General features: G+C 39.8%; 1 protein-coding gene across 1 annotated transcript in view; it reads right to left on the bottom strand.

The window, feature by feature from the left end:
• Positions 1-22,266, bottom strand: part of flt4 (fms related receptor tyrosine kinase 4) — a 47,346-nt gene extending 25,080 nt beyond the window's left edge. The window contains exons 1-7 of the mRNA XM_066648897.1: positions 21,961-22,266; positions 7,362-7,458; positions 6,164-6,444; positions 3,411-3,535; positions 2,192-2,360; positions 1,289-1,431; positions 181-352 (exon numbers count right to left, since the gene is read on the bottom strand). Coding sequence (XP_066504994.1) covers positions 181-352; positions 1,289-1,431; positions 2,192-2,360; positions 3,411-3,535; positions 6,164-6,444; positions 7,362-7,458; positions 21,961-22,018 — 1,045 coding nt within the window. The 5' untranslated portion in view covers positions 22,019-22,266. The remainder of the gene's footprint in view (positions 1-180; positions 353-1,288; positions 1,432-2,191; positions 2,361-3,410; positions 3,536-6,163; positions 6,445-7,361; positions 7,459-21,960) is intronic.
• Positions 22,267-23,665: the final 1,399 nt, after the last annotated feature.

The raw sequence follows: 23,665 nt of genomic DNA, 5'->3' as shown, positions 1-23,665 counted from the left end.
AATGGCTGTTTGATCTTTTGATTGTTATACACTTGAAATACAGCTGAAATTAAACATAGTAGTTTCATGCTAATATATGAGAAATATCAATTATTGGTATCTTTATTAGCCATAACGAGGTATAATGAAGGTCTTCCATGAATTTCAGTCCATCCCTAAATTTGGTCCCTATAGACTTACCATGCACTGTGACTCGCATAATGCGTTCCATACTCCCGTCCACACTGCTAGCAGAGCAGATGTAGTAGCCAGAGTCATTGACATTGATGTTGCGTATGGTCAGAACACTACTAGCCTCTGTGGCTTGTTCCATGGTTTGGCGACCAGACTGAAAGCTCACTGCCCTGTTATCCTGTGAACACAGTCATAACCACACAGTGCAGTTACCTGCAGTACTACTTTTCATGCAGGTTGTGTAAAATGATTGAGTCCTTAATGTTTCAAATGCTTTCATTTATTTCTTAACAGTGATCTACAGTATTTTGGGAGTAATGAAGCAAAACATGGCTTCAGTTAATCATGAGAGTCTGTATATATTTACTACACAACTATGCTGCTACAAGATGATGAAAGATTGCATTTAGATGATGAAATATTGCACTAAATATGTAGGAGCTATGATGTACTTTCCAAATAAGCATAACTGTGGCCATAATCTCCTTAGTTGTTTTTCTGCATACTTCAGTCCTAAAAGGACATTTTGTTTAGTGCTAATAGAATCAAAGAGAGATTTTTGATGCTCTACCTTAAAATATTTTGGGTTATTTTTCAACATATTTTAAGAACACCTATCTGTTATTGATTGCCATACTTTGCGCTTCATCAGATGCTACACATTTTCACAGACAAGTTGATCACTCTGGACACCAGGTAAACAGAGATGTCACATTTATAATATTAGAACTATGCATGTATTTCTTCCATTTTTTTCAGAAGGAATGATAAATTACATCAATGAAAGAAAAAATAATAAGACAATATATTAATGACATATTAAAGCCATCACTGTGACAACCACAGGCCCAGCACAGGGTCGGGGATATAAAAATAATCACACTGAGGGCTTATGACTTCTAAATGCAATTGCAATATGGCTTCTGGGCGTGTATTATTTAAAGATCAATACTCAGTCTCATATTCGATATATTAATCAAACAACTTTCTCAGCTCCATCTCACATGAAGCTAATTCATCATGATTTAGTCAATATGACTCTATTTCTTGCAATACACAAAAGAGATTTCACAATACAGGAATTTTGCAATAGTCACTCATGCCTCTTATTTACCTTTTGGCCTGGATAGGACCATTTGAATTCCACTGCAGTATTGAACTCCACCAGAGCTGTGCAATTGAGGACTAGGACATCGCCTTGCATCAGCTCAAGGGTTGGTTCTTCAGGAAACATCTTGAGCTCATAAAACTTCGCTCCTGTGGATCATCACATGGACAGTCAACACTTTTGTCTGACCCAAGGAGGCACAGAAGCATCCAGTGCAGGTTTTTTGTTTTTTCACAGGGACTACATGTCAATAGATTCTCCTAGGGCAGGGATCCATCTAGACACGTTTCCACGGATATTTTAATTATGGCTAATTTCAGAGGGCCGACAGTGACTGATGAGTTTAATTACATGGTCTGTTTGCCTGTGACGCTTTACAAGTCAAGCCAATTTAGTAATCACACTGAACTGAATAAAAATGTGTTAAGACAATATTTTGGGCACTGGCAATTTGCTTGTTTGAGTTCAAGCCCATATTGTAGAACTTGAGCTACACTTTAAAATACTATTATCTGATATGTTGGATTCAATATTTATGCATGGAGTGAGCCAGTATTTAGCGTTAGGCTCCGTTAGCTTTACGCCATCATGTCTCAGGGGCATTTTCATTTTTTCCCCACAACAGATAACGCTGTTGATCTTGGCATTCTGTATGTATACGTTACTGTTCGGATCAAAAGAGAATAAGGGCTGACTTCATTTACAATCGCAATATAATGAATGTTTTTGAGTGCTTTGGTAAAGTGGGATGGGAAAAAACCCAGGGCCAACTTTCATAAGCAGAAAAACTTCACACATTTATTGAAGTAGAAATATGTCAATATAAAACATGCCAATTATTTCTTGCACATGAACAAGGAACATGAATCCTGAAGAGAAACCTGTTCAAAAGTCCAAATGGAGTCTTACCAATATCTAGGATGAAGTAGACATTAGACTTGTACTCTTTGCCGGATAAATTCACTGAACAGTAGAAGCCAAACAACAGGGAATTTTGGTCCACAACGTATCTGGGGATGGACCATCCTCTCCTGTTGCTCCATCTAATGTCTCTAATTTCCAAAGATGTAAGGGGCTCCTGTTCAATTAAACAAAATAAATAAATAAATATAAAATAACTAAACATTATCTAATGAAAGAAAATCATGTTTGTGCAATGGACTGTTACAACTAATTGGTTCTTCTAGTACTTCACCCCAGAGAGCTCAAATATATATTTTTATGTCCATTGTATTATAATTTCAACATCTTACAACTATATCATTCAAACTGATTAGAGAGAGACTGCATTGTTTTATTATAAACACAGGGACTCAAAAAAAAGTTTAATCTAAAATAAAAGTCTGGCAGATGGCTGTGAAACAATGAGGGACAGACTTTGCCTCAGGACAAAGATTTTTGGTGCCATGGATTTATTACATTTCTCATATCACAGCACATGTCCTCAGGACGCAAAGGGTGAGAACAGCAGGCGGCCGGAAACGTCCTAGCTGTCGGGTTTGATGGAGGACAGTGAAATAATCTATGTGTAATATCTTTTCTAGCAAAACCTAAACTCTGTGAAGATGAACGGAGAGTAGCTATCAGTGCCAGACTGAAACTCGCTTTTAATAACCTGTATATTAAAGCCTATTACATTTGCCCTGGCACTCTCATTTGAATTGGCTTCTCATTCTACACAATGATACTTTGACCCCATTCTAGGGAACTATATGAGTAAAGTAGTAATCTAAGTGGAACCTTATTATAAACAGCCAGATTGATTTGCATTTGCTGTAGGTAATGTGTTATTAGCTCAGCAATCATAATGCTATAATATTACTGATATATTAGTACATTAACATCTATAAATGTTTATTCCTATACGTGTCAGTTGTCATGAAGCTGTTTTTTGGTCAAATATATTTCACTTCTTTATTTCATTTCATTAAGACTTTGATGTCATTGCTGTCAGAACACAAGCTTGTATCTCTATTTTTGTGTTTTTAACACAACTGTTGTCATAAATTGACAATACCTGCTGCCCCTTTATACTGTGTGAAATGTGGTCCGGATCTGGTCTCTAAATTTACATTTTTTGCCAACCCCTGATCTCTGTTTGCTTGCTGTAACATACTGCCATACTCACGGAAAAGAGGGTGACATTCAGGTCAGGATCAGAGACCAGACATGGGACTTCAATGTGTGTGTCTGAGGATCTCACAAAGATGGTATTCATGTCATCCTTTCTCTTGACAAATGGCCGATTAGGGTCTATTGAAAACAGAAAAGTTAGTACCAAAGGTCATTCTCACATGAATAGTGTATAAATTTTATACAGTTTGAGACATAACATCTTCTATAATACAATGCTGTTTAGAAACACCCTTTCAGTTATTTGGTTTTCAGGTAGAACAGATATTTAGTACAAGTTATTAATTTTGCATGAAGTACGTGAATAAGGAGAAACAATCAGTCAAATAAGTAAACATTTTGAATGAATTAAAATATTTTTTAAAAATGAAAATCCTGACAGCTTGTGAAATCCTGATAGAACACCAAAACTGTAAAAAGTAACCAGCTTCTAAGACGACAAGATTTAAATGTCCCTTCTTTGAAAACAGAAAAATTTTGTTCTCTCACAAAAATAATGGAAGCTATAATGGAAGCAAATGATGGGGACACTAAACACAGAAAGTACTGATATTATATGTAGTCGCTGAGACTTCGGGATAATTTTCAGCTCATTCCGTGTGTTCCTGCTGTTTTCTTCTGCATCCTTATGAAAAACCATTAACTTGAATTTAATGGCAGTTGCGATGGGAAACTGAATAAATGAAGTGTGATCTCAGATTTTTTGTGCGGTGCTGTAAATTCCAAAACCATGCTTGGTGTCACTCAAACTTATGTCTATAAAAGCTATTAAAAATGACACTGTCCAGCAATTCTGTCTCCAGCTGAATATACAGAGTGCTTGTACGAAGCTGTTGACTCCTGGAGCGGATTAACCTGTGACTCATCTTTTCATTAAATATCAGAGAGAAGGGCTTATTACAGCTCTGTCAACATTTTACATCACCCATTTCAAACCTCTTAATGACATGGTCTTGTGTTAGTCAGAGGCCAAATGTGGTGGACTGCTAAAACAACCAGCCCCAGCTTTTGTTTCCTCAGGGGGGGATCAGGCCTGAATTATTAGAATATCACCTGGTGGTGTTCTCTACAAGGTTCTGTTATTCTTCGAGCCCGCTATACTTTCCTCATGGCTTTTGAAGCAATCACTCCAGTCTGTCGGGGTCCAAGCAAATGCCCCGATCTGGAGGCTTATATTTCTGGCCCACATACGCAGGCGTAACAGGAAAAATACACAAATCTGCAGAGCTCTGTTGCTTCACAACTAATTAGGGCATAGCAGGAGAAGTGTCTTCTCAAGGGCTCTCCTTACTAAGCATGGGCACTCATATCTGCCCTTATGGCATAAACGATGGAAGTTGAGAGTGTGAAGTATGATGGGAGCATGAGGGGAGGTACGGGACACTAACCAAAGCCACATGCGGCTCGCCCCGACCTGCTTCACGCTCCTTCCTAATTTATAGCTGCAATTTCAGCTGCTTCTAATCAGCCCCCTGGTAAGATCTATGAAAAGTGTTTCGGCACCTTGTCAAGAAAAATCACTGACCATTTCACACAAGTGGACGAGCCAGTGGGGCGTCTTAATATGACTCTCACCGGCTCCTTTGCACCTACGCTCCTAAAGCCCTGACGGCAGGCAAGAGTGCAGAACCAGACAGGCCTCTGTCGGCGTCCACCTGAACCTGGAGCAGTGCTCATATCAGCCGCTCATGAAACAATTGGTTACGAATATTGGTCCAAATTGGTTCACCAGGAGTCAAATTAGCACCATATGCATCTGCAATAGCCCTTCAACTGTGTGCATTGTCTAATGAGTAGCTCAGGCTTTCACTGAAATCACCCACTCAGTTCCTTTAAATCTTCATACTGTGGTTTGCATATCATAAATCTGTTCCTGTTCAGTTAGAGAATGTGGAGTAATTAGATCTCTTAAAAATATAAAACACTGAATCTCAGTCAAATGTTTAAATTATGAAGTACACTCTTCTACCTGCCAAAATAATGCAGATGGGAGTTTTCTTTAAAACTAGAGAAATGAAGGGAAGGCGAGTTTTTATCACAACTATGCAATGAGGGAAAACTAAGAAATAAAGAAAACAGTTCTTAATACCTCTCAAGACACAAAGCCAAAAACAAAGAATGGCACTATCTGCATTATGGCAATTTCAGCAGATTTGGCCCTGGCTTGCTTTGCTTTATTACATTTTTATCTTTTCGTTTATTCAATATTAGGTCTCTTTTGGATCTATCTCTGAAGCAAAGCAAACAAATTCAAGCTGTAATACCACGCTGCCTCCTTTGATGGTTTGAAAAAGGGCATGACTTTAGAATAAAATGTCTTGTGTGTCTTTGTCTGACTCCCAAAGAAAAGAGAAAGCGTAGGATGAGGTGGTATTCAAGCACAGAACATTGACTTGTCGGGGGTAAGACAAATAAAAGCACAATCTTAGATCTGTATGCCCTAATAGTGTTGTTTGTTCTAGGATGGAGCCATAAATTTCTCGCAGGGACCAGAAATGGGCATTCAGTTACAATGATGTCAGTGACTTAATTTGGCAAAACTGTTTTGGATCGGAAATGGGCTGGGTATGACAACTGGCCTCTGAACCATTAAATGTGATATGAAGAAAGAAAAATATTTGTGGTCATTACCTAAACCCATTCAAGTAAACACAATGAGCTGGACATGTATCTCTACAGTGTTACATTGTCAGAGCAAGGTATTTATATTTAAACAAATAAATAAATAAAAAAAACCTCACAGTTTACCTCGTACAAAGACATACACGCTGGTGGCTGTGGCTCCGTCGATGATGGCTTTAATGTCATGGTAGAAGCAGCGGTAGTAGCCAGTGTCATTGCTGTGGGTTTTAGTCAGCACAAGGGTTTTGCAGTAAGGTTTTCCAGACTCTCCCTGGCACTCTCTTACCCACAATGCTCTTTGGCTCTTGGCTGGGCTGTGGGTGTCCGGCTGCTGCCCCTCTCGCTCGCTAAGTTCAATTTTGCTGAGAGACTGCTCAGGCCAGTCCCAGTCCAGAATGCGCTCTCCCCTGGGTCAAGGGATTGGCAGAGGTCAAGCACAGGTCACTGACATCCACAAAGTTTATTTACAGCAAGCCTCTTGAGACACATCTGCTTCAGACTTTAAGCATGCATCATAATGACCTACTGACCTATTGACATACTGGCGTCACTATTTGCACAGCACTCATTGAAATTCTGTACGCCGTTCACACTTGCTCCATAACTCTAGAGTATCATAAATTTCACGGCAATCCCTTCAGCCCATTTCTGTCCTCCCAAAGACAATGTATGCATACATTGCCTGAACTATACCTCCTGAGGCTGTAAATATTAATATATATCAGCAGCATAGAGTAATAATTCTCAAATGACCCATTTCCTGTCTAATAATGTATTATATGGCTTCATTCCCTTATCTTTGACTCCCCTGGCAAAGAGTCTGATTGCTAGGTTGCATATGGTGAAAGCCGAAGGAATAACATTGATTTCTTTCCTAACAAGATTAAGAAGAACAATGATGTTCTGAACTTGAGCCACGGCTATATATAATACATAATGCTGCTCATTAATCACACTGGGATGTGGCCAAAATAGATATTTTCCTTCCCTAGGCGCATGTTTGCTACTGCTGGAAAACAATTTATCCACTGAATTCTTTGCCAAGGCAGCTGAGGAAGGATCAGAGATAAATGGAGTTGGATTGCCTTTTTCTTCACATATGTTCTTAGACACACAATGAAAGTGGCATTTCCTGAAAATGAATTTAATCCTCCCTCCACTGTTCTCATACAGATATAATATTCCCTGTATGTGCAAAGAACTTTCAGGCAATAATCCAATTAATCAACATGACCCTTTAATATTTAAACACGTGCCTTCACAATGATAACACACTTCAAAACTGTCATTGATGGCCTTCATTGTGTGATAACTTGGACCCTACCTGCATGTAATAGTCAGTGTGTCATTGGAGTCAATCACCAGTTGGTCTTTGGTGCTGTCGAGGGTAGGTGGGGTCATATAATACCCAGCCACCAGACCTGGAGGAAGACAAGAGAGATTTTTTAAGTTTTTAAGGGGATTTACCTTTTTTTTTTACACATAATGTCTGTGACATAATATGGGCACCCATCATCAGTCGTGGAGAAAATTTAGATGCTATTTCTCATTACCAGAGATTTGCTATCAATCCGCTAGGTAATCCAAAGTAATATGTGGGATTACCTGAGCAAACATTAACAGATGTAGTCTTGTGTTTAAATCAAGACAGTGATTTTGATTTTTTTACTGCTGGTGGTGCTTGATGTTCCAAGATCCTATTAAAGCTTTTCTACTGGCAGGCATGTCTCAGACGGGTTTAGCAGGACAATGCACAAGGTCACTGCATACTTGTCAAGTGACCTTTGACCAGTATTAGCATCTTCACAGTTGCAATATAAAGGCATGAAACTGATAAAAATGCCATGGGATGTCTCCTGGAACTCCTGGAAATAGCTAGAGATATAAAAAGCCAAGCCCTTCTTAAATTAAAATGTGAACACATATCACTACTTTCAAAGGTAATTTTTTAAGCTAAAAATCTAGTAATATTAAAGATTAATACTATGTAACAGTGCTGGGCGATATGAGCACAAACCAATATCCAATTCATTGTATATTTTACCATGATTACAAATAATGAACAATTCTTTTTTTTTTGTATTTATGACCCTCATAGTTCAGTGATGAGGCCTGTACTGTAAATATTCTCCAGTATTAAAGCTGGGATATTATTGTTACTGTTGTAATGTTGTCTTAATAAAAGTCAAAACACAACACAGCCAGACCACAGACGCTGCTCAAGTCGGCCTCAGGGTTTAGGTGTTGCAGATAGGGGCAGAATCACGTGACTACAGCATGGTTGTGTGGTTTTAAAGGGGCATTATATGAACACACAGTGGGGACATAACAGAATTAAAAAAAAAGTTTAAAAAAACGTATATATAAGTCGATATAAACGATATAGGCAAGATAATGTTGATTAGATGTTCTGAACATTAATTTCAATTAATTTTCGATTAACTGCCCAGCCTTACTATGTAATAATATTGAAATATGTTTGATAACATACGCATATCTGCATGATATACACGATACACAACATGTTTGTGTAATGGACCTACAACACTTTAGACTTGCACATTCATGTTGTATTTATAAGGTGTTTTTCATCCTATTTTGGTTCTTGAAGAGGATGCTATACATGGCAGCCAATCAGAACAGAGCTGTTACATATATCAGTCTTAAAAAGCAGAGTGATGAACATTGCCATTACCATTCTAAGAGATAAAGAGTGGTTGGTTGTGTAAAATGATCTAATAAAAACGAATTTCTGGTTTTGCTAAATGAAACCACACAAATGTGACCAGTGGATCTCGATGGAGTACATAAAACACCTGAAAAATCACCAGAAAATAAACAAACTTTTAACCACTAATTGAATATTTTTACATAATGGACACATTACTCATAGCCTTCCAGCATTAGATTCTTTAATTTAATTTGAAGAAAAGATACTGCAGAACTCTATACCACATCTTCTCAGTTGTGCTAATAGCCTAGACCCTCTCAGTAATGACTAACACCCACAGTCTTATCATCTAAATCCAACCAGGAAGAGGAATTATCAGGGGGTGTTAGAGAAATCACTTTAAACTGGCTTAGTTGATTAACAAAGCAGAACTTTTCTTCAAGGGAACTGAGGGGATATGCAGCTTTTCACTGTAGGTGTTTAGACAAGCAGAATAATTCATACTTTTCTGGAAATTACATGTGCACTTTATGCATAGAGTGCTGCTGGAATTGAAATTCACAAGTGCCCTCGATCAGAGATAAGACACAGGAAGAAAAATGGGGAAGTAGATTCTCCATGTGCTGAGCAAAGCAAAGCAAATTGTCTACTGCTGCCTTCTTCCTGACAGGTCAGCAGCACACATGTCAATCAGAAGCTACATTTCTGGAGCACTGTGTTTCGTGTACACAATCCAAGTTCTTCAGATGCATCCTGCCTCCAGAGACCACAATAGGATTTTGTAAATATTCAACATTGGGCCCATTACCTGTTTATAGCTCAACTTGAGCCTCTTGGCAGCTGGGAGTTTTTCTTGCTGCAGATATTTCAAGCTCTGAATATTTATTCTTGAACATCAATTGAGTGAAAATAACACTAGCACAAAGGTTTATTCATATAATCTTTTTTCATATAAAGCCAGTCTATTGTGTGTTGACATACTTTTGAATAAAGTACAGGTTTACAGTAATGATATGTCAGCATAATCACTTGCTACCATGATGATCATGACACAAATGATGATGGAGACTGTTCTGTAAACTTCTTGGCTCCAGAGATAACCAAAATTTATGTTTGAGTCATTGCCCCAACCATAGAAGAATGGATGAATGCAGCTGGCCACAGTATCACTGGTACAGAAAGTAAAAAAGCTTTCTCTCATTACTCACTACCCAAGCTAATGCTGTGGTCAGTACCTTTTAATACGTTTTGGGACTTAGTTTTCTCTTTGGAATGCTGTGAATCACTAAACATTTGGCCATAAAGTTAAAAGATATGGTGGACTGATGGACCTATCTGGTGGGTATTCAAAAAGAAAAAAACCTGAAAAAAAGCTGTGGTCAAACCACAGCTGCTTTTGAAACTGTTGCTCACATAGCGCCACTGAACAGTTTAACATGCTGGAGGAGAATGCAAACTGACCAGATCTCTCACAGCAGCTGAGAGCCACCCATGCTCACTGGTACTATGAGCAGAGAAGGGAGAGACGAAGGCCAGCCTACCCACCCAAAGAGTGAGATCTATGCTATAATCGACTTCCGGATTTGGATGGCTGAGGCATCATCAGGGATCAAACTCAAAATCTTACAATTTTAGGACTAACACTCTGGAGCACAATGTATAATATTTTATATTTATTATTAGAAAGATATAAGAAATAAGGCTGCACTCTTCAATGGTTCTTCAATAAACAAAATGGTTCTAAATAGAACCACAAATACTTCAAAGAAATTTTCAAAGAACCATTTCAATGTTTAAGGATTCTTTACGTTGGGAAAGAGTTCTTCAGCTTGATAGAAAATGTATATAAAGTAGTTTTATATATAGCTCCTTTTGTTGCTACAGTGCTTGAAACAGTAGGAGAACCTATTTGGTGCTAAATAGAATCGCTGTCAATATGGTCTGGCATAATGCAAGGAATGATTTAAGCATGCTAACTGCTTTTGTAGGTTCATATTTTTACCTAGAACCACTGTCTTTACTGAAGACTCCTTGAAGATTCATGTTTATTTGAAGGCTTTACAGTGCTCTAATTATATGAAAGGTTAGAGAACTTTTACAGTGCAGGCTACTCCACCCACTATTAACATAATTCCCATAAATCACAACCCCCAGACGTGATCATTGGTCTACAAGCCCATGCTCCCTAAATTCAGAATGAGTGCATAAATAATTTAATCCCCTCACCCTCCTTGTCCAATTTAATGTGATAGGGTGCTCCCAGCTGCTTGAATTGCAGTGGTTTCCATGGAAGAAGATACATGAGTAACCCTCAGAAAAGAACAAAGTTTGAATTGCAACACAATATTTAAATACCACTCTGTTTCATATTAAAGCTGTTACACTTTTACATTTAACTCATCAATGAACAGACTATTTTCTTCTCCGAAATATGGACTTTCATCCAGCACCAGGAACCAAGCATATGGGCAGTGTGATGTGCTGTGTTTAAAAATGAGAAGCTATACCTAGATGCATTCTGCTTATTGACACAGCCCAAACTGTAACTGCGACGAAGGCCTGCTGAGTCCAAACCTTATTCCCAGAGGGCACCAACTGTCATCATTCCTTTTCAAAAGCCTAGTGACATGCCTCGCTGCAGACAGCCGTGCTGTAACTGTTCTAGGATGGGAATATAGGACCCAAGTGTCTCCTTCTGTCTCAGGGACTTTTCACTCATTTGTGGTTGTTCAAACAAACAGAGCCATACAGAGGCCAATAAGTCAGAGGAAACCCCCTCCTCACAGACTCTCTCCTCCACTATTTTGGGAACGGACAATTTTCAAAACTCTACCAGAGAGACAGAGAGAGGACACCTTTCCTGCAGAGAAAAGGACAGGCCCCACTGTCTGCAGTCACCACCTTGACCTCTTAAGCTTCACATCTTCCTTTCAATTGTCTGAACACCAAAGCACTCGCAGTGGAAGCCGGGACCTTTCTCCAGCCCAAACCGCTCTAATTGATTTTTATGAAGCATGGGCAGGAAGCGGTTCTTGTGGGGGTTCGTGTTTGTTGAAGCAGGGCCAAGTTTAGAGGAGTGTGCCAACACAATAAGGGCTTCGTCTCTGTTGAAAGAAAAATGGTAGCTGTTTTTCTATACAATATGAAGGCATCAAGGGTGTGGAGGTTACGCTGTCTAATAAAACCAAACAATAATATCATGAAAATCCTCCCTCTGTGGCTCCATAAAGTATGCAAAAACAATGATGACTTCTTAGCCAGCAGTGCGTAATAGCTGCATTATTCATTATTAATTTACAAATTGATTCATGCGGTTCATTTGAAAACTCTCACTAAAGCACTGCTGGTGATGAACACAAGCCAGGGGCTTAGGTACAGTTCATTTTTGCCTCCTGAGGAGCACTACAGATGTTTGTGATGATGATGCACTCTCGATTTATGAAATATCATCAAAGGCTATTTATGCTCCCAGCAGGCTCATGATGTTGTCTGACCGCGGCACACATTACTCAGACACACACACACAGACAAACAATGATAATGCACATTACGAACGAGCGAGGATTAACAGGAGCGGGGAAATGAAGGGAATGAGACTTTGCTCTCCAATGTGGCGGTGGAGAGGGAGTCCACCCCGAGGGCAGTGTTGAATGATTGCTGATAATGTCGAGCAGGCAGCAGCCAAAGCCTGCTGATGGATTTTTCAAATCGCTCAGCTGCTGCTGTACAGACATACCAGCCTTGCTGCTCACCACAGAATGTTTCAAATTTCAGTGCCAACGTTTTGGTCGGAGAGTGTCTGTTGCTGTTCTAAGAGCTTCACCACATCTTTTCATAACATGAGGTGGTGCTGCTACCTAGATGGAAGTACTGTGCAGGCATCATAAATAAAATTCATCTGTGCATGCCTCACCCTCCACACGAGACATAAGCCATTATATATCTTAGAATGCGTCTCTATTTGACATCTGGGGTGAGGCATGAGGTACATTGGAACTACCTTTTCACACATCCTTGTGCCTCAAACATTTATTTATGCAGGAACCCAGGCTAAAGAAAGTGGGCATTGTGCCATTTCACACTGCGCTGGTGTGGCTCCATGTGATTTAGGATGATCTATATCCACATATAGATCCGAACCTGAGCCCATGCTGTTAAAAAAAAGAGCTCGTGCTGGGCCCAGTATGGTGACTGGAGATGATTTATGGTGAACAATAAGAAGCCCTCAGTGTGAACTGTCACATCTCCTTCCCTGCAGACCTCCTTTATAGTTTTCCTCCCAGATGTGAAGGTTGTGCTGAAAAAGCTCCATGGCTGAACTCTCTAGTGCTGACCCTGAGAGAATGTCAGACTCCTGAAAGTTTGTCTCGTGCCAAAACAAGGACTATAGATTCATTTGGACTCCAGTGAGGCATGAAGCAAATCGCAGGCATTTGGGAAATGTGGGATATCTGAGCCCAGATACAGATGGGGCTTAGCATGCTTAGGATCCTCCATCAGGAATGGGATTTTAGTCTCAGAGTGGGACAGTTATGGATGTCTTGTGTGCCAGATGTCAATCTCTTCCATATGACTATACCTCCCCCCACCACACAAAGAGGCTATATGTGTCTGCAGCCTGGAGTACATTCACAGCTGATTCGAATGAGATACATAATCAAACTAATACATAAGCGATTAAGAGGCTAACTGACAGGTAGTGGCAGCTGAAGGCTGCATGGTTTTACTGTAATTGAAAGCATATGGCAAAGGGAACCATGCCTACCCTTGGACTCATTCCAGTTCAAAGGGTATACCATATATTTAAAAAGCGCTGAAAGCTGCATATATATTGTGCTGGTTCTATTCACTCACTGTGCTCTATGTTAAATACTTAATCTGTCATAGTCAGCAAATGATGCAATAAATTAAATCCAGTCATTTTCCAGATTATATAAAGCAAGCGTCGGCCTGAAGCTTCCTCTCGCTAATGACACAAATTTTAGAATAAATATTTAAAGGCTGTGAAGCCTTTAATTTGTTCTGGCCTAGAGAGCGTTCATGAACAGTGTTCAAAGGAATGCTTACCATGGAGAAAGTTCACTTGAGCTAAGCCTTGAACAAATCCAAATGGATTCCCTATATGACATGTAGAGCATTACAAGCAAATGGCTTGAACTCTTAAACACATGCAACCCTTTTTGTGTTCAGTTTTTAACTTTTAATACAGGCAGTTTTGAATACTAATAATCTGTAGTTAGAAATATAGGGCGACAATTAACTGAGGGGCATCATTCATAAAGCTCCTCGCCTATATAAGAATATAGGCTTATTTTGACAATCCTGCTTTTGTCAAGTTTGATGTCAATTCACTTCAGAAAGAGTTATGACAAGCTGATTATGCCTGTACAGATGTATCTGGGTTCATGTCAGTTATGTGGACATCATTATGCGTTAGCACAATGTTTAAGCACACACAAGTTCCTTTTGGATGAAACAAAGAATTCCTGATCATGACCATAACATGTCTATCAGATTCAGATCTAAGAACATGCTGAATGTGATAGTCCCACTGCTGGAAGACCCTACACTGGTTCTATTTGAATATGAGCATTTAATACTCCCTGAGCTAACTTTACTGCCTGTTTTGCAAGATGTGTGGGTTGCACAGACATTAACTAAGCATTTCTCTCAGTAGATTAGTGTTTATTTAATGCTCAATAAGAGCTTGACACAGACTGTGCTATCAGGATATGTTTCATTAAGATGAAGCAAATGACTCAGAGGGAGCACCTTTCCAAGTCTCAAGGCACAAGTTGCCCTAATTTAAGGCAAGTCTTCAAGAAAACAACAAAAAAAAATTACTGAAGCAATACCATTGCATATTCATAAGCATGTTTTGCAAGATAAAATCTAATGAGAAGTTACATGGATCTAAATCTGTGGTAGGGAAAGAGCTTTGTATCTCTAAAGGGGCCACATTTCTGGAGGTTTCCCCAACCTTGCCCCAAACAAAACTAGTCATGCAACAGCTGTGTGGTTGGCCCATCATTCTTTTAGCTGACTAAAACAAACGGCTGGCAGCATCAATTTGTCATAGTTCAAAAAAGCCTAAGTCAAGCTGTCGTCTATTCTGACAGCAAAGAGTCCTGGGGAAAAGAGATAAATCAGATGCACTCCTGAGCAATGGACAGTTTGCCATTTTTTCACCCTTTGAAGACATGTTTGCACTGCTTATCTCCTAAAGATATACAGCAGTAAGCCCTTTTAGACCTTTGCCAGTAAACAAAGTGAAAGGGTTTCTCTTCGTGCTACATGAACGGAAACATGGCAGCTTCGATAGGCCATGATTTTTTATTTATTTTTTGTCAATTCCAGTAAATTTCCTGTTTTCCTGCCTCAGTTCTCACTTCACAATTTCCGTTTGAGGGAGACAGTGACATTTTTTTGATTAGCTTTTCCTCTATTCTCTGCATTTTCCCTTTCACAGTCAATGGAAGGTTCACATATTTTTCAGAATTTCACTCGCCCACGTTTACCCCTTTACTCTGACAGGTGGGGACAAAGTTCATAGTTAAGTCCAATATATTTTAGTTACGTTCAAACTTTGAAGATCAGCACAAATGTCTTTAGAAATGCCATCCAATCACAGTTCAGTCTGGGGTCTTGGAAAGAACGATGAAAGAAAGTGGAAAAGACCTTTTAAAATGAAATGGCTTTTCTGTAAATGTACTCCGGGCACAGCCACAGATTTGGAGCAGAACAGCAAAACATGGAGAACGATTTCTGGGAGAACAACATATTTGCTTGAACATGAATAGCCAGAGATATTAGTGAGGCCCACTTCACATAAAAGGTGTCAAAGGGAAGACTCTCAGAAACAGAGGTAGGCTGTTTTTCATCAGGGTACAAAACAACGACAGACATTAGTCCCAACTGTGTACCTTAAATAGCTTTAGATTCTTGAGCTAAAAGTGCACACTTTTATAGTCTATACGTACGTGAGTACTTTTTTTTTCAGATAACAAAGGTATCAGGAAGGAGATGCATAGAGAAGAACACTGTGCTTTTTATAAAGTAAGGGCACTCTCTGACAAGGCCAAATCCCACTTCTCCATCAGACAATGGGGATAAGAGCCAGCATCGCCATGCGCTGAAATAGCCGTGTGTCCGGTCAGCAAGAGGGGCAGCTAGGCCATGGAACAGACCTCTTCCCGGGACTGAAGAGTCAGCATCCCCTGCTCCCTGTAGAGGAGCTTAGTCAACACAGGGGTGGGGATGTACAACACACACACACTTCACAGCAAAACAGAGCAAGACTAAAGATTTTGGGCCTAATTCCTCTTTCCTCTGCACACAAGGCCAGCACTGACTTTGATTCCTTTGTTGTTCACGGAGGATGGATGCCAAAGAGAAGCTGTACGTCCTTTTTATGCACATTTATCTGCTTGCTAGTGCCCTTCCTATTTCCTGGCTGGACTTGAAGGGAGGATGTTTTGAGGGGGGGGGTGCTGGTGGGAGACATCAGTGTGTGTTTCCTACGTGTGGCGCTTGTCCCCTGACTACAGTTTCCTGTACCTGTGCCGGCGGCCACACAGGACACACTCCGCTTTCCACTGCGCCATTTCAATTGTCATCACATTTGGCTTGAAATTACTTCCTCCTGCGAGGTTAGAAGGAAGAGTGTTTTCCACTTGCGACTGAGGCAGGACGGAAGATTCTCAGGCACCTTGGGTCCTGAGCCAAAACTATATACACACGCCTGGGCCCAATTTGCACGCAGGTCTCCTGTTGACCTAAAGCAGAGATAATTCCTTGGTGTGAGCCAGTGGGAATGTTATGTCATCCTTACACTAGGCAAAGATAGGAGAAATATATTGTAACGACACTCCCATTAATTTAGCAGGAATTTAAAATGGCAAGATTCCAAGTCATTGCCTCACATGTCAAATAACAAGGGATTCCCTGTGGAGTAAATAAATCTGATGAGGCATGGCGGTGCTGATGTAGCCACAGAAAAGAACAGACAGAAAGGTCGGAAGGAGGTAAGGGGATGGATAATAGAACGGGCATGGAAGGTCATGAGGAAACTGGCGGTTTCCTCACAGCCCACCAAATATTCGCTTTCCCATGAACCCTTATTGACCTCAATGACAGGTCATGTCATATTGGTGACTAGAGAAACCTAACACTTATGATGCGTAATACCACGCCAGACCATGGAGACTGGAACTAATAAGCTTCGATTTGCAATTTCTCAAGGCCTTGAAAATGTACAGAAATTCAGTTTATATCAATATAGAAAAATCTGTATCAAAAATAACACTCTAAACTATGACGCCAAGCTGCAGTCTCAGAAAACAAGGTATCGTAGAGGTACATTATTTTTGTTTGTCTAAAAGTACAAACATTGAAAATGTACTTTTAAAGGTATAACAGTGGTGTTAAAGTCCAGTTTTCCCTAAAGGCACATTACATTCTCTTCTCCAGAAGGAGAGGTGACTATTAAAATAAAAATAAAAATAAAAGAACAATATAAGTCCTTAAATATTATAATAGAATATCCTACAGTTATGTTCCCTAAATAAAGGTACTGGATATGTACCCTTAATTGTACCACCACAGTGACAGCAAAAGGTACCACTACTGTGATAGTATTTCAGACAGTGCGTGTACACACACCGAAAACACTCAATATATTGACTTAGTATCTCAAACCAATTAGAGAGTATCTCGGTATATTGACTTAGTATCTCAAAATAATGAGATACTATCTCATTCATTCATTCATTGTAACTGCTTATTCAGTTCAGGGTTGCGGTGGGTCCAGTGGGTACCCGGAATCACTGGCTACAAGGTGGGATCACAGCCTGGAGGGGCACCAGTCTTTCACAGGGCAACACACACTCACACATTCACTCACACCAATCCACCTACCAACATGTCGCCAATCCACCTACCAACATGTCGCCAATCCACCTACCAACATGTCGCCAATCCACCTACCAACATGTCACCAAGCCACCTACCAACATGTCGCCAATCCACCTACCAACATGTCGCCAATCCACCTACCAACATGTCGCCAATCCACCTACCAACATGTCGCCAATCCACCTACCAACATGTCGCCAATCCACCTACCAACATGTCGCTAAGCCACCTACCAACATGTCGCCAATCCACCTACCAACATGTCGCCAAGCCACCTACCAACATGTCGCCAATCCACCTACCAACATGTCGCCAATCCACCTACCAACATGTCGCCAATCCACCTAGCAACATTTCGCCAATCCACCTACCAACATGTCGCCAATCCACCTACCAACATGTCGCCAATCCACCTACCAACATGTCGCCAAGCCACCTACCAACATGTCGCCAATCCACCTACCAACATGTCGCCAATCCACCTACCAACATGCGGACACGGAGTGAACACACCAAGCTCCTCACAGATAGTCACCCGGAGCGGGACTTGAACCCACAACCTCAAGTTCCAGCTCTCAATATTTTGTTTTCGGTATCTCAAAATAATAAATAATTATCTCAATATATTGACTTAGTATCTTAGAATAATGAGAAAGTATCTTGAAATACTCAGATAGAAACTTAGTTATTAATAAAAAATGGTGCTTTTTTATTATTACTTTATGTGAGGGGAAACAGGCTGCCATAAGCATCATTAGAGTAGATGAAAGGCAGAGAAAATTAAAAATCTGTAGTTTTAAACAAGCTCATCTGAGATCAGCTTTCATGTATCCGAGACGTTAATTCAATAGAACTTGAAAAATCAAAACTGAGCCTAAATCAGCACTCACAATTTACAAAGTTTGCTGCATACATTCATGGTCTGATATTATATTGTTAAAAAATAAACATTAGCTCTGAGCTTATTGAATCATGCTAATGTTTAGATTGCAATTGGGATGAAATAAACAAATTAAGGACATTCCTCAGCCATTTACTAATTAGGACTCTCTTCCGTCATTAGTTAATTAAATGTAATTGCACTGAGACTGAGCTCTTCCAATAGAGAGCAGTTGTTGAACAATAGAGAACAATCCCACTGCTCCTCTTTAGTCAAGAAAGCAACATTTACAGATCACTATGGTCTGCATTCAGAAAGAACATCTGCCTTTTATGTTTACCACCAAGGGGTGCTTTTCTATACCCCGCTTACAGCTGCAAGGAGAATCTCAACATAAATTCTGAACAAAGTTTACAGAAGGGAAAAGACTCTGTGGGAATAAATATCAGCATGAGGCTGTGTGTCTGTGTGTGTGTTGAATCTTCTCTCCCCTGGAGGTAATTAAAGCAGAAACAAGCATTAGCTCACCACTCAAAGCAGACTACAGTACATTAACTCTAAACTCTAGGAGATTCCACTGTTCTCCACTCTGATAAAGACATTCTAACGTTAAACACACCCTGTACGCCTGGTGAAACATCAATGAGCTCGTCTAAAGCTGTTTTTAATCACCAGAATGGTAACATGAAACATATTGCAGTCAGTGTTCGATGTTTGATGAAAGGGACAAGTGGAGGCTCAAGATAAATGTGAACGCCAGCTTTACTGTGGGAGAGGGACAAGCAAGTACTTCATTGCTGGGAGTGCTTTTACATATCACTGTCTGATCAAAATCTCATAACTTTCATAGCTTTCATTCAACGTAGAGTTTAATGTAAGTTCAAATAAAGGGACTTTATTCCAAGAATTTCCAGTCCATTTCTGTTGGCCCATTCATCATCAAGGACTTTTCACACAATGTAAAGGGCAGCTGCTATTTTCAAATGTCAAAAAAGAAAAACTACAAAAAATGGATATAAAAGGGTTTGTTCTGACCTAAGCAATATCCTTTTGATATAACAAGACCACAGAACTGGTGCAATGTCATTTAAACTTTAGGACACATGCGAAAGAGGAGAGAGTGAGAGATCCCAAAAGTGAAATAGCGGTAATGTTAAAAACATCTAACTCAAAATCTAATCGTCTTCAGTTTGGGGTAATTACGTTAACAGCCAACAGGCGCTAACTGAAATCAATAAAAATGGACAGCTTTCTTCTGCTCTTCTAGGCACTTGTTTATAGAACAAGCTTTGTTTCTGATTAAATAACAGTAATTTCTTTTGTGCCTCCAGGTCAACAATTTTCACATTTTTGCTTCAGTTAAAGTTTGTGTTCGCTTAAGTAAATGGGAACCATTTCCAATAATTGGATCCTACAACAAAACTGCAAAACTCCCTAGGCCACCAAGCCTCCATGTGGTTTTCATTTGTGGAGATATTTAAAGGAGACATATATATCTGGTTTTGCTGTGGTTGTGGATTCTTGACGTTGAGAGAGACCATCATTCCTCAGAAGCCTCCACCCAAGGTGTAGGGATGTGTGTATAACCTGGTAAATTACTTAAGCAGCAAGTTCTCCTCTGAACCCTCCTGGGTGTCAGCAACTGACACCTGCGATGACAGACTCTCTCTCAATTCAACTTTTATTTGGAATTCAACAAGGAGAACCTTTCACACCAGACACTAGAGCCCTCCACAGCTCTCCACATGCTCCACAGTCTCAGTCATATGAGCTAGAGCGCAGAGGAACGTTCCCTTAAGCGCATGCTCTGATTCCTCAGATGCAAGTGAAGAAATGAGGCTTTTGTTGTTTTATTAAACAGCCACTAGGTATTATGACTGGTGAACAGTATACCCCTTACTGAGTGTTTAATTTCTGACATGGTTGAGTACAGAGTACCAGAGCAAATCTTTCCTGCATGGTAACGATAATGGACTAAAGCATCTAGTAGGAAGTAAGCACAAATAGAGTGACCTTTTATCTACCAGAAGCAGATTATCACTTCATGAGTGAACAATAAAGTGACAAAAGCGGGCGGCTAAGTAAATAAAGGTCGTATGTCAAGCCGCCAACAAATAATTTCCTGTTGTTACAAGCTGATGTTTTTAGCAGACCATCACAATAATGAAGCGGTGTAAACCTGAGTTAAAGCACCACTAGCAATGTCAAATACAGTCAACAGGGATGGGCACTTGACCAATGTGTATTCAGACAGGCATTTGGATTGTGCATTGTATTTCACGCTTTCATGTGTTGGATTTTATGTCCTGATTAAACTCTATTCAACCACCATTAATCATCTTAATACATTTTTGGATGATTTCCATCCTCAGCTGACTAAATTAAAGACCAGGCTCCCTCTAGTGACACTGAAAGTGTGAGAAGATGCTCTCTGCTCTGAAATATTCTTTCAACTTCTTCTGTAGACCATCACACAGTTGGCTAGGCTCACTGACTTTGAACATATATATGCCAGCAATGGTGCAGGCAAAGGCTGTGGTCTATGAAGTGATATATTTTTCATGGCAGCTGAAGATGGAGCTTGCTCAGTGTGGGAGAGAAGTCTTCAATCCCAAATAACCTTAAATACTTTTAGTGACATCTCATAAACTGTTACCACTCACAGTTATAGCTGTCTATTGCTACTGAAAACTTGACGTACTTTCTAACGTAGACCAGTTGGATCGCTTCATTCTGGTGAGGTAAAACAATGTGACAAAATTTGACAGATTAAGGGAAATTAGGAAAGTGTAAGAGAGAGAAAATTATAGGCTATAAACATCCTGTCTTAGTGCAGGAATAATGAAGTATCCTTCATTTATTTCAAAGCATTTCTTCTCCTGGAAAGTAGTCTGTTTTTAAGGAGACAATGAGATAATTGACATAATTAAAAAGTGGTACGTTACAAGTTTCCCAAATGAACGTATCTGACAGATAAACACTAGGTCTACTTTGTGATTCCAAAGAGTGAAGAATGTTAAACACATTTAAAAAGTGTGCTTCAATATGAAATTTGCTCAACTCTGAACATGTAACCAACTTATTTGAATTCTGAAGGAGTTTGAGAAACAGAAACCTTTCCTGAAAAGAATGCAAACTTTAATCAAGGTGAAAGTTGGACAAACTAAAAAATGTACATTCTAATATTACATTGCAGTCTTTTGTGCCTTTTTTCTTAAACATCTGCCTTCTGTTTTTATCCTGATGGTGAAAAATGAACAGCTTGGCTTTTGCACAGTACACACTTAATGTAAACTTGGAAACAGCTACAATAAGGCGAAAATCCGCCGCAGAACAACAACAACCACATGGACCATGACACCCACCCACACACTCAGCCCAGAGTTGAACAACCGATTAAACTTTCTCTATGCGAGGACAACTTTCCCGAGAGTGCGGGCTCCAAAAACAGCAGCTCACCTGAGAAAGAGGCAATCCCGATCCAAATCCCACAGAAGAGTGAACACTCTCTCTTCATCTCCAGCTCTCCAGTCCTCGAAAGTTTCAGATTTGGTGCCGAACTGTTTCTGGAGTCATTTACAGCAGCGACCTAAAGTCCTCAGAGTCTTCAGGTGGCTCGCGCGCCTCTCTCTCATCAGCGCGGGAAAACTAGGGCTACAGGGCGACGACCAGCACCGACTGGGGACACTTTTTTCCTTTGTAAAAAAAGACAGAGAAAGACAAAATTCACCGAGATCTGAATGGATTTACAATCATTTCCTTTTCCTCCCGTGACTGACTTGCTCACCCACCCCTTTCGTTCATAAAATGCTTGGGGGCAGTGGCTCAGATTCGGACCTTTAGGTTAGGAGTCTCCTCCTCAACTTCCCACAGGATGAACTCAGGATAAACCCCTGCGAGGTGCTCATTTCTTCTTAAATGCCTTAAATGAAGTGTCTATGAAAACAATAATACCCGAAGGTTAAAGTAAACTCCAGTAATGGACAAAACACCCAACAAGCCTCTCTGATATCTGTTTATCAGAGTTACATATTTAGACCATTACTCCTCAAAAGTGGTTTAGGTGGGATTCTGAATCTTCACCTTCATTCCATATTCAAGGATGTATGAATATCCAATTAGCCCCTTAATCTATCCACACCTGACCTTCTGCCACTTGCCTGCAGCTTGAAAGCCCCACCCCACAAGTGGTTGAGATGATTGGTTCCTTAGGTATATGACATCAGAAACCCTGGTTGTCTAAATTCACCCCTTTGAAATTCTTAAAATTTCTGAATTTCTTCTCTAAAGACCCTCTTCAGAGAAAATCAAGATATTGACCCTGTTTAATGTATCAGAAACTAAATAAGCAATGCCATACTCTTACAAATTAAGGTGCTACAAAAGGTTTTTTGAGTGATGCCATAGAACCACTTTTGGTTTCATAAAGAACCATTTTTGCTAATATGTTTAAAAGGTAAAGAACCTCAAGACAAATGGAATTTGGATTTTGAAACCTTTAAAAGTTTTTTCACACCAGCATTTCTTAAACAAAAATGGTTCTTTATGAAACCAAAAGTGGTTCTTCTATGGCATCATCCAAAGAACATTTTGTAGCACCTTTTTTAACAGTATGGCATTGCTTATTTAGTTTATGATACATTAAACATACCTACATATATCAGCACAATACAGATATGCTGCCAGGGTCAATATCTTGATTTTCTCTGGAGAGAGTCTTTTAGTAAAGAAATTCAGAGTAAACAGAAAATTAATATACAAGAAAAAAACAGCTTGAACAATATAAGGCAAATTTCTTTTCAGATAATGCGGACATAATGAAAAGTCCATCCTCTGTAGTGCACCTAGTAATATATAATCAGACAGATTAGCTACAGAGTGTTGAAACACTGAAGCTTGGTATCACAATAATATCAGGGGGAGGGGGGGAAGAAAATGGATCCTAGTGTCACCAGTCATAACGTCTTCGCTTAAAAGAAATGTTTAGGTTTGTTACAGTAGTCTCAGCCAAAGACGCTCTGCCCACTCGTCTGGTAATGCAAGACAATTGCAACTGCCACCTCCGAATCAGTGAGATTTACAGTGCCTCACTGGTAACAGCCCTTATTAACATTCATTCATTCATTGCCTGTAACCGCTTATCCAGTCCAGGGTCACGGTCCTT

Source organism: Hoplias malabaricus, chromosome 17 (assembly GCF_029633855.1).
Source record: "Hoplias malabaricus isolate fHopMal1 chromosome 17, fHopMal1.hap1, whole genome shotgun sequence".
Taxonomy (NCBI): Eukaryota; Metazoa; Chordata; class Actinopteri; order Characiformes; family Erythrinidae; genus Hoplias; species Hoplias malabaricus.
The sequence above is the reverse complement of the archived record's forward strand: the minus strand, read 5'-3'. Positions and strand labels throughout refer to the sequence as shown.